This window comes from Amblyomma mixtum, chromosome 3, assembly GCF_055824585.1.
Source record: "Amblyomma mixtum isolate Tamu chromosome 3, ASM5582458v1, whole genome shotgun sequence".
Taxonomy (NCBI): Eukaryota; Metazoa; Arthropoda; class Arachnida; order Ixodida; family Ixodidae; genus Amblyomma; species Amblyomma mixtum.
The window spans coordinates 110,325,967-110,340,819 of NC_143014.1; the positions used below are offsets into that span (position 1 = coordinate 110,325,967).

At 50.5% G+C, this 14,853-nt stretch overlaps 1 protein-coding gene across 1 annotated transcript; it reads right to left on the reverse strand.

The window, feature by feature from the left end:
* Positions 1–7,837: 7,837 nt before the first annotated feature.
* On the reverse strand, positions 7,838–12,887 carry LOC149351400 (uncharacterized). Its single transcript, XM_089577013.1, has 4 exons — positions 12,650–12,887; positions 10,594–10,755; positions 8,936–9,031; positions 7,838–8,301 (listed from the first exon to the last, which is right to left on the reverse strand). The coding sequence occupies exons 1-4, from the start codon at positions 12,770–12,772 to the stop codon at positions 8,233–8,235; spliced, it is 450 nt and encodes a 149-aa protein (XP_089433139.1). The 5' UTR covers positions 12,773–12,887; the 3' UTR covers positions 7,838–8,232.
* Between the last annotated feature and the right edge of the window lie 1,966 nt (positions 12,888–14,853).

Sequence of the window (14,853 nt, forward strand, 5' to 3'; positions counted from 1 at the left end):
CTGCACGCTAATGGGGGCCCCCAGACTCTTATTTACGATCAATCTCGTCGTGCAGTTTCGGTACGCCAGGGCTACGCCCTTGCGGATAACTGACCCTACATTCGCATGGTCCAAAACAGAAAACAAAATTTCGTGATCGACGCAGTCAAAAGCTTTCTCGAGGTCGACTTGGAGAATGGCCACCCGACCATTCGAGTCATCACAACACTCAAGAACACTTCGCAACTTGTGAATATTGGACATTATTGACCTCCCTTTTATCCCACACGTCTGGTGTGGCCCAACTATATCCTTAATCACCGTCTGCAATCTCCGAGCCAAAACCTTCATAAAAATTTTATATTCAACGTTTGTAAGTGCTATGGGTCTGTAAGCTGTAACCAGTCGTAATTTATCTATTTGATTTGTTTTAGGAATAAGCACCGTGTGGGATGACCCATATGACGGAGGGAGTGCATTTACTGTGTAGGCAGCGTTAAAGATAACGTTCAGGATAGGGGCAATTTCGTGCTTGAAATCTTTGTAAAAACGCGCGCTGAGCCCATCTGGTCCCGGCGATTTACCGGGGTTTAAACTGGCGATTGCATGCTCCACTTCTGTTTCAGTGATAGCCACTTCTAATCTCTCTTTTACGTCATCACCAAGACGTGGCATCGCCGCCAGAAACTGATCTTTAAATGTGATAGTGTCTACCATGTGGGATGCGAAGAGCGCTTGGTAATGCTCGTTGAAAGCTGCTTTTATGTGGTCGTTGTCTGCCGACAAGACACCGCCCCATTCTATTTTGTCGATGTGGTTCCTTTCAGCGTTTGCTTTTTCCAACCCCAGCGCTCGTTTTGATGGCGCCTCCCCTGCAGCTATGTCTTCTGCCCTTGCCCTCACTAACGCTCCCCGATACCGTTCTTGTTCGATCAATTCTAGTTTTTGCTTTGTTTTCCTTACATCTTCCGTCCATTTCCCCGGCGCTAGAGATTCCTGTTGAAGCAGCCTATGGAGCAGCTTCCTTAACTCTGTCTCTTTCTGTTTTTCTTGAAACCGTATACAGGCAGCCCTCTCTATTGCTTTAATTTTTATAGTTTCTTTACACAGCTCCCACTGTTGCCATATGTGCATATTTTTACCGGGGCCTATTTTTGCAATTTCATCTTTTACTATACGGGTATACAGTTCATCCTGCAGGAGTTTATTATTGAATTTCCACATTTCCCATGAAAAAGAATTCCCTCTCTTTACCATCCCAAAACAACATTTAACTAAACAATGGTCTGAAAAAGATACTGGCACAACTTCGTAACCATTACATTCAGGTAAGACATCGACGGATGCATAAATGCGGTCCAGCCGTGCATGGCTCGAACCCTGGAAGTGTGTGAGCTTTACTGCACGCGTTCCCTCAAGACACTCTGCTACATCTTCCATGTTCCAGTTCTCAACCATTCGCGATAACACTTGTGTGCTTGCATCTCTAAACGGTCGAGGGCTTGTCTTATCTCGCGCACTAAGAACACAGTTAAAATCGCCTAGGACGATCAGCTGTCTGTCACAACGAAGGCGTTCTTCGATGCTGTAAAAAAACTGCGCCCTTTCTTCTGCTTCATTTGGCGCGTAGACACAAATAATCCGCCACTCGATGTTATTCAATCGAAAGTCAAGGAAGACACACCGGCCCGACACACAAGAGAAATGAGCTTGCACTTCTAGCCCCGGCAACTTCTTTAGAAAGAGAACACAACCAGCCGATGTGCCTACAGCGTGGCTAACGACAGCAAAAAACGAGGACGTGAAACGTTGCACCATTCTCCCGGTCTCTTCTTCGCCATCGACTTTCGTCTCCTGCACGGCCAGTACATCTATGCCGTGCTCCGTTAAAAGCCGAAAAAGCTGGCCTTGCTTTCTTTTTCCTGCCAGACCTCTAACATTCAGGGAGGCGACTTTCAGCGGAGATGCAGGAGCCATTTTTACATAAGAAGAAGAGACCGAAAGCATGGTGCTTACCTCTCGCGTCCAGCACATGGCTAGACGCCACCGCCGCCATCGCCGCCGGCGTCATCCTGAGCGTGCACCTGGCCCAGCTCGGGAGGCGCCTTGTCGCCGGGGCGCTTCTCGCTCGCAAGGTTAGGGCGCGGCCGAAAACTGGCCCGCCTTGCTTGAGGCGTCTTTGCTGGTGGTTCCTCTACGCTGGGAGCCGCCTCCTTGTCGCCGTCGGGGCTGGTGTCTCCATGGGGACGCTTCCCAGGCGTAGCCACAGTGGTCGCACGGCCACCGGTGTTCTGCCGATGACCCTCGGTAGGCTCCTTCGCTACAAAGTCCATGGGCACTGGTAGGCTTTTTGCATCCCCCGAAGTCGCCTCCTTTGACTGAGGCGAGTCTCCCGTTGGTGGCTGGAGTCCTGGTGCACTGGCAAGGGGGGCGTCGCCGCTTGAAGTCGCCGACGTGTCCAGCGACACAGGGAGGTTGCCCAACTCGTTGGTACCCCTCGCTGCGTCCTCAGCCTCCGCGACATCCATCAGCTCAGCGCTGTCTCCTTTACCTCCGAGCCCGGTCGCAGACGCGTAGGTACGGACGCAGTCCTCGTCCGCGTGTCCGTAGCGCCTGCACTTGGAGCACCTGGGAACCTTGCAGTCGCGACGAACGTGACCCGCGCCGTGGCAACGCAGGCACTGCATCGGCCGCCCGGGCACCACCACGAGAGCTAACTCGCCGGCGACTCGAACCTGGTGGGGCAGGTCGTCCACCTTCATACCTGGCTTCAACTTGAGCAGCACTGTTCTCGTGGTGGATCCCTTCTCTTTCATTCCTTGAACGCGCCAACGCTCCCGCGTCACCTCGGTCACGTTTCCGAACGCCGCGAAAGCAGTCCGGATGTCGTCATCGGCGACGCCGTGCAGCATCCAATGCAGGCGCAGCTTTACCTGCTGATCCTCCGGGTCGAAAACAATGCACCGGCGTCCCTTTACCTCAAGCTCCTTCAAGGCGGCTAATTTCTTCGCGGCTTCTGGGCTGCTGAAGGTTACCGCCCACACGTGGTTTACCTGGTACGCCCCCAACGCCACGACGTCGGGGAGCGCACCAGTGTTGGCGAGGGCGTCCCTGAAGTCTTCGACCCTGCAAGGTCTCACACGCACATCTCCGTGCAAAAAAACTGTGTTTAGAACAACACGTCCGTTGGGCAGGGTAGGCAAAAAGATCTCATACTCCTTGTCTTCGGCGCTGAACCTGTTTCCGCGGCCATCGATGGCCGCCGTCGCCGCTCCGTGGGAGCTCATGATCCTGCGTCCGTACACGCCAGTGGCCGGAAGTAGAATCTGCGCTACCGAGGCGGATGAGAGGCTGTCGCAAAGGGTCCTAGCCTAAGGTGGAAGCCTACTCAGTAATGCCCAATACACGTTTTGTCTTGCAGCGCTACCAGCGGCGCCATGGATGAGGCGTGGAGAAATAGAAGTAAACACCGCCTTGCCCCGGGTGAGGATCGTACTCACGACCTTCAGGTTATGAGACTGACACGCTGCTTACTGTGCTACCGAGACTTCTTTTTTCTATCATGGTATTTATTCTACATAGGTATATACTGAAAGGATATGTGTGTGCGCGCGTGTGCGTACGTGTGTGTGCGTGCGTGCGTCCGTGCACGTGCGTGTGTATGTGTGTGTGTGTGTGTGTGTGCGTGTGCGTGTGCGTGTGTGTGTGTGTGTGCGTGTGTGTGTGTGTGTGTGTGTGTGTGTGTGTGTGTGTGTGTGTGTGTGTGTGTGTGTGTGTGTGTGTGTGTGTGTGTGTGTGTGTGTGTGTGTGTACAGCGCTTTCCCCCTTTGCATTGCTCTTAAGGCTTTCTTTACTTCCTCTTTCGTTACGGGCGGGATATACTTTTGCTGTGCTCTACTGTCTTATTAACGTTCTGATTACATTGGCTACTGTACAGATGTGTAGAGCTCTTCGGCTACTTTAACCATCTTATTTACATTGCTAATGAATTTACCGACTTTGTCTCTTTGCGCATACATTTGGTTCTTACCTAAGCCTAGTTTCCTCTGCACTACTTTTAGGCTACCTCCGTTCTTTAGAGCATGCTCGATTTTCTCAATGTTAAACTTCCTTATGTCGGTTACCTTGCGCTTATTTATTAACTCTGATAGCTCTGCCAGTTCTATTCTGTCCGTACTGTTAGACGCTCTCATGCTTTGGCGTTCCTTAATCTGATTTTTCGCTTCCTTAAATAGCTTGCCGGTATCCTTTCGAACCATCCTACCGCCTGCTTCTACTGCACACTCCGTAATTATAGCTGCGATATTATCGTTCATTCTTTCAACATTAATATCGTCTTCCTCAGTTGGAACTGAATATTTGTACTTCAGCGATATCCCGAATTTCTCTGCTTTACCTCTTACCAAAAACTCGTTAATGGGCTCCCGCTGCACTAATTTCTTCCGTGCCGTCTTCAGGTCTAAGCTAATTCGAGACCTTACCATTCTGTTGTCGCTATAAGGTACCGTTCCGAGGACCTGCACTTCCTGCACGATACCGGAGTGAGCGCATACCATGAAGTCTAATTAATTTCAGCCTGACCTTTGGGGCTTTTCCACGTCCACTTCCTGTTCTGTCGTTTCCGGAAGAAGGTGTCCATGATCCGTAAATTATTTCTATCTGTGAACTCTACTATAACTCTCCCATGCCATAGTCGCCTACCGCCTGGTCTGCGGCCTGCTTCTTGCCTACCTTCGCATTGAAGTCGCCCATTAGTACAGTCTAGTGTGATTTTACTTTGTTCAAGGCCGATTCCACGTCTTCATAAAAGCTTTCAACGATCTGGTCATCATGGCTTGATGTAGGCGCATATAGGCCTGCACCATCTTCAGCTTGTACCTCTTATTAATCCCAATTACGATAGCTGCCACCCTCTCGTTAATACTATAGAACTCCTCTATGTTGCCACCTATATCCTGATTGATGAGGAATCCCACACCTAGTTCTTGTCTGTCCGTTAATCCACGATAGCACAGTACGTGCCCGCCCTTTAGTACTGTATAGGCCTAATCTGTCTTCCTAACCTCACTAATCCCTGTGACATCCCATTTAATACCCGCTATTTCCTCCAGCAGCACTAGTGGGCTAGCCTCACTGGACAATATTCTAGCGCTAAACGTTAACAGGTTCGGTTTCCAATGGCGGCCTGTCTGGAGCCAGAGATTCTTAGCACCCTCCGCTGCGTCACAGGTCTGACCGCCGCCTTGGTCAGTTGCTCCGCAGCCGCTGGGGACTCGGGGGTGAGGGTTTGTTGGTTTGTTCATAGATGGTTGCGGCCAAGTACTACACCAGAGTGGCCATATTCTGCTCCGGTGAGGGCGTGCTTTGTAGGTTGTGGTCATCGAAATTAGGCAGCACCGCAGGCCTGGTTATGTAAATTCAATCGACACGCGGAGCTATTTATTTATTTAAACCTGGTGGAGTATTGCGCGGAGCCTGGTTCGAACCCTGCTTCTTTTGCACGCGAGGCGGAATGTCTACCTCTACGCCAACGCTGCAGCACGACAAGTCAAGAATTATCTAATTTTTTTTCACGCTATCACCCACCGAGGTGGCTCATTGGTTTTGGCGTTCGGCTACTGATCCCAAGGAAGCGGAATGGTCCCGGTCGCGGCGGCCGTACTTCAATGGAGGCGAGAAGCAGAAACGCCCGTGTGGTGTGCGATGTCAGTGCACGCTATAGAATCTCAAATGATCGAAAATAATACGGAGCTCTCCACTACGGCGCCCCTCCTAGCGGGATGCTAAGCCCCATAAATAAATAAAAATAATTTGTCGCACTCTGCATGTTTTGTTCTGAAAATAATTTACGAGGCTCAGCTATTAAACTTGTCGCGAAATTTCCGTCACCCGTAGTACGGACGAGTGTACAGTGAGTATGGCCATGAGTATTTGAGGTTCAAGCTATTTTCATTCTCACTAAGCTTTGCGTTTTTTGATGAAATTTATATCTTGACGCCTCTGAAAGGTTCTCGGATCTACATTCTATTCATATTGATGTTCTCTTGGGGTAGATACTCTAAGAACTAAACCACTTGACCTTAAAATTTGGCTGCTGTTGGATTTCCAAATTTCGTTTTCGTCCCATGTTGCTGATACGCCTCTGAAACTTTACGGATTTTGACATTCAAGCGCATTTAACAACAGCCGCGAAAACTCGCGCCGTATAGAGAAAACTTCCAAGCAAGTACGTACGAGATGCAGCTGCCTCGTGAAAGGTCCTTCACCCGCTAAGTTAAGACAGACATGCTTTTGCGAAAAGTTGTGCAATGCTGGACGAAGTACATCATATCCTCTACACCGCTGAGGGCAAGTGTGACGATGCTTACTAAATTCCATTCGTCAGGCTCTTCGCTTAAGCATTATTTGCTGGCGGGCACAGCAGGCGAATCGCTTCAAGAATGTATGGCTAACATCTAATTCGATGCGGCCAACAGTCTCAGAATCCGAGAAGCGCACAAGGCAAAGTTTTTATTTCGACTTACACTGAGGAATTACGCAGTTAATATTCCTCCGTCACAGACAACTGTCAAGAAACGGCTACACACTGCCTTTGCGGACTGAACCCACAACTCGCACATGTCGGCTGCGGTGCTGTTATCAACTCAGTGGACCGCGGTCACTTCGACCACGGTATACGTGGCGCTTCCAGCCTCACAGAACGTTCCACATCCATGGCCATAGACAAAGGTGGCGCCGTTTAACACACGTAACCTCAAAATCGGAGTACGACTTATGGGGAGTCTCCCCCATAGGAAAGAAAAGTTTACCAATATCAAGAACACAATCAAGGCTAGGGTGCATGAACATACATTTAAATACCCAACAAGGTAGGGCAGCCGCCACCGTATTCCAGTTGCACAAGCATCGCACGCGGCATGCGGATGCAAAGTGTTCGGTGCCCAATGGTGGGATTCTGCCTTCTATTTTCCTTCACTTTGGCGAAATTTTGTGCCAGGCGTGACAGAACGACGACGGACAAGACGTCTTTTTTACGTCCCTGTGTTTGCCGCGCTTTACGTTTACCACGGATTAACAATTAGCTCGCGCCCACACCATAGAATATGCGAGCGAACGTTGTGCAGTACACTGCGTAGCATAAACGAGCGCGCAGCGCCTTCCGTCGTTCTGCCCCGTCTACCACTTGTGCGCCCCCTACTGCAACTGCCTCTCTACCGTTCTCCACGCGCAGCCCTCTCCGTTTTGTTCCCTTTAAGCACGCGTGACTGCGATCCGCCACATTTCGAAAAACAGTGGCTTTGCACTGTGCCTTACACTGCCCATAGGCTAATCGCATAGTAAGACTGCTCCAGATTTGAGGGATCTATTCATGCGCTAAATACGGATATTCAAAATAATATTAGGAAATAGGTTTTTACCTGTTCATATGTAACGGTCAACGTGCACCGATCCCCCCCTTCCCCCCCCTCCTCCTCCTCTTATCATCACTCTTAGAACTATCGTCAGTACCACTTCTATCGCTTTCTCTCAATACAGGTGTGTGTGTGGCGGTGCACGCTTTCCAGGAGTAGGGTACATTAGGGATTGGATTCGAAAATCCATTCGTCCGTAAGAACCGTTCGTAAGACCCGTTCGTGGTTGGCCGGCATATTCCCTCTCTTGGCGCTATCTGTTCTGGCAAATCACGTACACCGCCGTTCGTGAGCTGATCTTACGTACGAACCAGCGCTGCAGGCCAGCAAATCCCGCTCCTCGTCTTCATGTCTGTATTTCTCGTTTTTCGTGCGTGCTCCTCGTACTCCTTTAGAGGCACTGCAAAGTTCGTGAAGCTCCTCCTCAGTAGCTCAGAAGAAAGATGTCTTTCGAATGAGTTAGTTTATTTCGACGTCAAAAAGATAAGAAAACATTTCACTGCACGATAAGCATGATACAAGCTCGCGGTGTCGTTCGCTCTAGCGCGTCACCGATATTGGCAGCTGAGCTTACATTACACGTATGACACATAATTGCCCGGTGAAAACAGCGAATTGTGCATAGATGACGTCTACGTAGCGTATACATGCCGCGGCGCACACAGCTTCATCGCACTGCAAAGCGAAGCAGGTCGAGCGCTGCGCAGCGCCTCCCTGAACCCCGTCCCCCACCGCTTCACTGCTCACTGCACGAGTGTTGCTCGCGCTTGTCGCCGCTGTCTGGCTTCGAATAACCTCGTTGTGAGACATCAGTTGTAAAAGGCCGTCACGATGGCTTGGCTCATATTTTCTTCTTGTAAGCGAATCCGGTGTGAATCAGATGGAAGACCGAGGCCACCAGTCCGAGAACCTGTTGGAAGAGGCAGACGGACAATATAAGAAAGGCCGCTTGCCGCACGAACCGGTCGGTGGGCTGGTCTAGAAAGCTCAATGTCAGTGCTCTACTTCTCGGCGTGGATGCACCTCAAGCTCCCGCCATTACTGTGTTTTTTTGTGGGAAGCGTGATGTCCGTATCCGGTCCTGTACTCTTAGTGGCTATTTTATAAACGGCTGAATATATGATAATTATAACACTTTACTGTACAACATATTATAGTGTAACGTAGTGCAATTTCAGTTTTCGGGCAACGCTCAAAAATGACGATGCGAAATTGGCAGCATTATTTTACCACCACTACTGCGGTGCCGCAAGAAGTTTCAGAAAGGTCGTGTTAATAGCCTTTAAAAAGCAATCTGAAGTGAAATGCAAATCCTCCGATGCCTGCTTCATCGTGCTGCGTGACTAAGCACGCGAGACAACCCACTCTGCTCATCCTTTAAAGCACTGGCTAACATTTGACAACGAAGAGGGACTGGTAATGACAAGCATTATCTACGTTAATCATCAGAACGCCAGTGTCCACGTTAACATGTTTCTTTCACGCAGATAAGGCGCAGGCGGGCGGTCGGATATCCGACTGAGACGTCCAACTCAAGAGCTCACCCCGGCCGCGATGGTGACGCCGTGGTAGCTGCTGATGATCGTCGAAACACCGCCGCTCAAGTAGAAGAGGAAAGCCGTGCAGTGAAACACCATGTACTGCAAATGGGGGGAGACAGGTTGGGGTCACTACGCGTTGCCACCCTGGCCGTGCGGTGGCTGGACAGGCCCTGAGCCCTGTTCGCGTAACCGGGGCCACGGCCAGAGCACGGGACGAAGAGGACGACATAGGCGCTAGTCGTTCTCTCTGTTCCGTGCTTGTTGTCTCGCGCCCGCGGCGTGCTTTTTACTCAAGCGCACAAGCCAGCACATCACCCCCTTTCGAGCGCAGTTTGCAATAGCGCACGCTAAGGCCCATAAGCGTTATTACAACAAAGCTCGAAGAGCAATGGTGTTAGTGAGGCATCGGGCGTGATGCATGCAACTTCCGCGCTATAGGCGACGCGCACATTGAAATACGTAGGCTCTACGCACACAAAAACGGCGAGTTCGAGTGAGCACTCGATCTTCGGCGACGACTGTGAGTGCAGTGCGCGGCTCACTGCAAACAGCTACTATGCAGGGCTCGCATGAATTCTGCAACTTCGTGGCGACTGATTCTGATGCTTGAAAGACCAGCTACTCGTCACCAGCTATGCCTTGCACCTCTTTTTTTTTTTTTTGTCAACTCCGCGCACCGTTATTTTGTTCGGGGGTGGGCATCAAGAACGTTTCGTCCGTATATACCCGAGCTTTACTCAGGAGTGAACGGATGCTCGTTTGGCACAGAAAGCGCGTGCGCACAAAACTCGTAAGCCAAGAAGCTTCGAACGCGGTACATATGTAGAACCACTGTTTTCAGCACAGCCATAAAAGGTTATAAAAAGTCCGCAGAGAGTTCCGGACATATCTTCCTGACTGCACTTGGCCTCGTGACAAAGCTCGCAGAACGTGTAACTGTATGGGCGATTAGTTCTGCTAATAATCAAAGTCCATGTAAACCTTTAGTGGATGCTGAATTCACTGCTTGTCTCTTGAGGGTAAGCAGGCAAGCGCGCATTTGCGTGCATGATGGCTCGTGTCCGTCCTTGTAATTCGTATTTCTTCTGCGGGCTTACTAACTGCCTTCCTCTGCAACTCTTTTGCCCTCTGTAAAAGAATCGCGCTTACTGTGCTCGCGTTCTTATTTCGGAATAGTCTCTGTAGCATTTGTCACAAGGTCGCATCTCATCGCAGAGAACAGTACAGGTGTCAATGATAATTATAAAGGAGGGAATGAATATACCAAACGAAGTTTTTCATTGCAGTGTTTCCATTTTCGCGCGTTGAAGGTGAAGCTGACATGCACTCAAGCAGTGCAAAGGAGCACAGGCATATCGAAACTGCTGCTATGCCCCACTTTCATGAAAAAACAAACAAACATGCACCTCTAAAAAACATCAGCGCATGCAGGAATAAAGTATATTAGAGACTGCATAAGAGCGGCTGAGCGAGGGAAGTTTGCACACGAGCGGCCAGTAGCCTGACTAGTGATCTCATCGTTACGTACTTGCGATACGCATCGTTTTATCCCCACGACTGTGACGTTTATTTCGCCAAGGTTTAATGAGCTCAGGACCTATCCCGGCTGATCTTGTGAGTGGGTACATTTTTTGGAAACGTAAAAGAGCAAGTCAACTTACGAACAGCGTCGTCGGTAGCAATGTTCCAGTGGCTGAAAACGCCGATGAGACGAGAATTAGGAAGGACATTACCCAGAAGGTGAAGGATATCAGGATGAGGAAGAGAACGGCTCCCCTGGTGAGCCACAGCATGGCCAGCGAGAAGACAATTATGCCCAAAACCTGAAAAATGAAAACGAACGCACTCTTTCCATTGGCTGCAGAGCGCGCTTTCGCCAGTTAGTTGTGCGGTCATCGTGCGTGCGTACAGGTCAGAGAGCTCGGCTATCACTCATGTCACAACACACGTTACAGAGGTCAACCAACCGACTCACGACACTGGGCCACTCCTGGCGCTTTCCGCCCGCTACACTCCAGCGCAGGGCAGCCGGATAAATCTTGGTGGTTCCAGGTTTATCCGGCTGCCTGCTAAGCTAAGTGGGGGACTACTTAATCCAATGCAGTGGAGCCAGCTAGGATTGGGACGAAAGCAAAGTGCACTTCTATCGCCTCTGATTACAGCCTTTGTCTACCAAAACTGGCCAAACAGCTTTTCGCCGCCTCAATGACGGTGCAGAGCACCTCCACTCATACTCCGACTTCCAACTATCACGGCCTTCAAAGAGCAAGCCATCGCCCTTTCCATGCAAACATGCGACCCAAACTCCACCAACCTCCATATCTGCTTACAATTGGTCGAATGTTGAGGGGAATCCCCTAAGGTGGAGTCGATTTTAATAAGGGAGTAATTACTCCTTGGCATCCACCCAATGGCAGCCATACGGCTGCAAAGGAAAGCTATACAGCTAAGGAACTTCGCACTTAAAGAAAAATTCGTCCTCGTCAGGGGTTCGAACCCGGGACCACCGCTTCACTGGAGCAGTCTACCAACTGAGCTAACTGGGACGGCAAGCTTACGGTAAGGCGAGGGCGAATTGATCAGTAACTCGAAGTAGGAACAGGGTTGGTCGACTGTTTAGATGAATCACCCAAGTGGGAGTAGATTTGTAAAAAGGGAGTAATTACTCGTTGGAATCCTGTTGTTTAAAATTTAGTTCCGATGTAAACGACCACGGTAAAAGCAACTCGTATCTGAAAACACGTCTCTGCTCGATTTGCGCAAGCCTTCACATGAAGCAACAGCGTTTGTCCGCGATACTTCAACATACTACAAGTCGTTCTATCGACTCCCGTCACGACAGTCCCGGCATAGTAATCCAAACAAGCAAATGCTCACACACAAATACCGTTCTATCACACAAATAATTTCTATCTACGTGCTGTGTCCCTTGTGAAGTACGAGTGAGATTCATTTTTTTTTTTTTTTGCGTCCTGGGATGCGAAAAAGCCGTCTTTGTTCAACCTTAAGTTCTTTTCTAAAATTAAAAAAAAAAGAACAGCGAATGGGCGAACCTTCAGTGTATTGCTTCGAATAGCAGCGTTCAAGACCTCTGCACGGTAATGAAGCCGGAAAAAAAAAGTTTCCGTCACTGATAAAAATATTGCCGTGCTCTAGCGTCGAAGGTGACCACGACGCGCGAACGCGCCATTTTTGCAGATTTTTTTGCCAGCTCGTGTTATATTAATTGCGTAATATATACTCTTGTGGAGAAATGAAGTAGAAGTGAAACAACATGATTTGCAAAGGTTGAAGGCGCGGTCAGCTTTCGCTTGCGAGGCGTGGTGACCATTTTTCGCAAGCGAAAACTAACCGCGCTATTATCCTCCGTTGATCAAAACGTCCCTCTCACACATCACCGAGTATACTCTTTTCCGTTTCGGTGCAGATATTCCCCATGCTTTATTTTTTCCAGCGGTTGCATTCGTTTACTACGCGCCCCGAGCGTGACTGGCACACGCACAATTAGTAAAGCCGGGAAATAAACCAAGTCTCATGTGTGCTAGCGTCGAAAGCGACACCTTTAGGTTACAATTTACCGCGGGCCAGAGAAGCGTCGACTGCCGCTGGACGCTCTGCCAGAGAACATAGCGCCTCTTGACCAGCGGCCGCGAGGACGCAGCTGCCAGGAGAGCTGCTCATTCGGTGGCGGCGCGAGCGCGGGGGTGGGGGGCGTACCATTTCGATGGCTGTGAGCAGGCCGCTTATGGTCGAGATGAAGCCCTGCTGCACAGAGACGAACTTGATGGTTGGTCCCTCCCTGACCACCGTGGTCCTGACCGTGGTCGTGGTGGATGCCATGATGTTATATTACTTTTTCTTGCCGCGCGCGCGGTCCGCTCGTGCACGGTCGCCGAACAGCGGTGGGCGGCGGCTGCGGAACACGCGGATGCTGTCTCTGCTCCTTGTCCAAAATTAGAGGGCCCAAGCGCTGCTGCCTAAAGATAGCGCCAGCCCCGCCTTGGTGGCCTCCTTAGCCAGCATGCATCGCCGCTAGAGACGGAGCGGCCCGATTGGCCTCCCAGAGCCGCACAGCTTGGTCTGGCAACACCCGCTAGTCCGTGCGCGCGAGTGCGTATGCGTTGCGGGCCCAACACTCGCTCTGGTGCGGGGTTCGGAGGGACAGGACTTCGTTTCACGGACGGACGAAAATGAAACCACACGACTATTCAGCTTATCTGTGACAGTCTTGCAGAGCTGGCAGTGCACTCATGTGCTTGTGAATCGGTGTAGGACCATAGCCGAGATTCGATGGCTTCGGTTCCCCTCCAATCTTGGACCCTGATGCCACCGTTGGGTTCATCTATGGGATGTCGACTGTTCTTTTCCTGTGGGGGGTTTCTTTTATAAGCTGTCAGCCTCATTCAGGAAGGTGTGGTCAATTTCAAGGATTTAATATTATTCCTTAACTTATTTAAGTCCAGCAGCCAATTAGCACTTCGCCGATCGATTGTGCAGTGCTTGGATCCCCGCTAGGAAATTTGCCAAAAATTAAAAAATTTGGCTCCCCACAAAACGGGCCCAGGTGTGATAAACCCACCGTGTTTAGAAATGTCGACTAAATTTTTTTTTTCTACCAGCCCTACCAGCGAGCGAGGAAAGATGCTCGACGAAACCAGTGGCGCACCACTTTTTTCACTTGCGTGAAACTGCACTATCTTGACCGAGCTGTTTGTCAGCCCGAAGAATTTGCTCACGGCGCACTGCTTGGCTAGTTGGTTGTACATGCTTCAATTCGCCACAGCGCACACAAGACACGGACAGAAAGAAACGCACCACAAAGCCCTGACTTAACTGATTGTTATTGCAGTGAGCTGTTCCTACATTTATACACATCAGTGCGTTGACATACGTAAGCAAGAACCCAAAAACATTGGTGATAAGTCACACTACCTCATTGATGGCGGTGTCGAGCAAAGTACGCCACAAAATCGCGTCACTCTCAAAACGATGAAATTCTGCACTCCAATACGACACAGCACACCATGACACGTGAGCCGGCACATAATGATTGTATCAAGGCCGGTTCACGTGTCGTGATCTGCTGTGTCGTCTTTTTTCGTCGTTTTGAGAGTGACGAGTTTCTGTGGGGTACTTCGCTCGACGCCGCTATCAGTGAGGTAGTGTGACATATCACCTATATTTGTGGGTTCTTGCTTACGTAGGCCAACGCACTGATGTGTATAAATGTAGGCACAGCGCACTGCAACAAAAATCAGTTGAAGTCAGCGCTTTGTGTTGTCTTTCTTTCTGTCCGAATATTTTGTGTGCGTTGTGGGAAATTGAAGCCCGAAGAAGTTTGACGTAGCTGACATGATGTAGCGCAGAACAGGACAGCGGACATATCTGACGAGCGACATCTGAGCGAGGCAGCCGGTGCGGAGCGGTGTGAGGCTGCAGCTGAATGCGAGCGCCGAGCTGCCGCGCCATGCGCCCCGAGGCTTCAGTTCGTCGAGACACTAGCGTTAACGCTACGTGGAAAACTGAACAAGTACGAATCGAAACGCAACTTGCACGTGAAGTCACGGGCGCCATGATGGTGCACCACGTTAGCTTTGGCGGTGCAGGACAGAACAGGTTTTGGTAACCGGCAGTGTCAGATCCAAGGCGGAGGGGGGGGGGGAGCTGTTGGGCGATCTCCCTCTCCCTATGGCTACTCGGACTCGCCCTTTCCCCCCATTGTACATGGTGCGTTTCGAACGCGCTGAGGCGAACATTCAGCACCGCCTTCAGCGCGACAGTGAATAGGGCATGGCCGGGCTAGAGGGGTGACGCGCGCGCGCGTCACCCCTCTAGCCCGGCCATGAATAGGGTGCCTCGATGTAGCGCACCGCCGTACGGCGGCGCTGGCATCTTAGGCACTAGGGTACCTTGATGCCCGC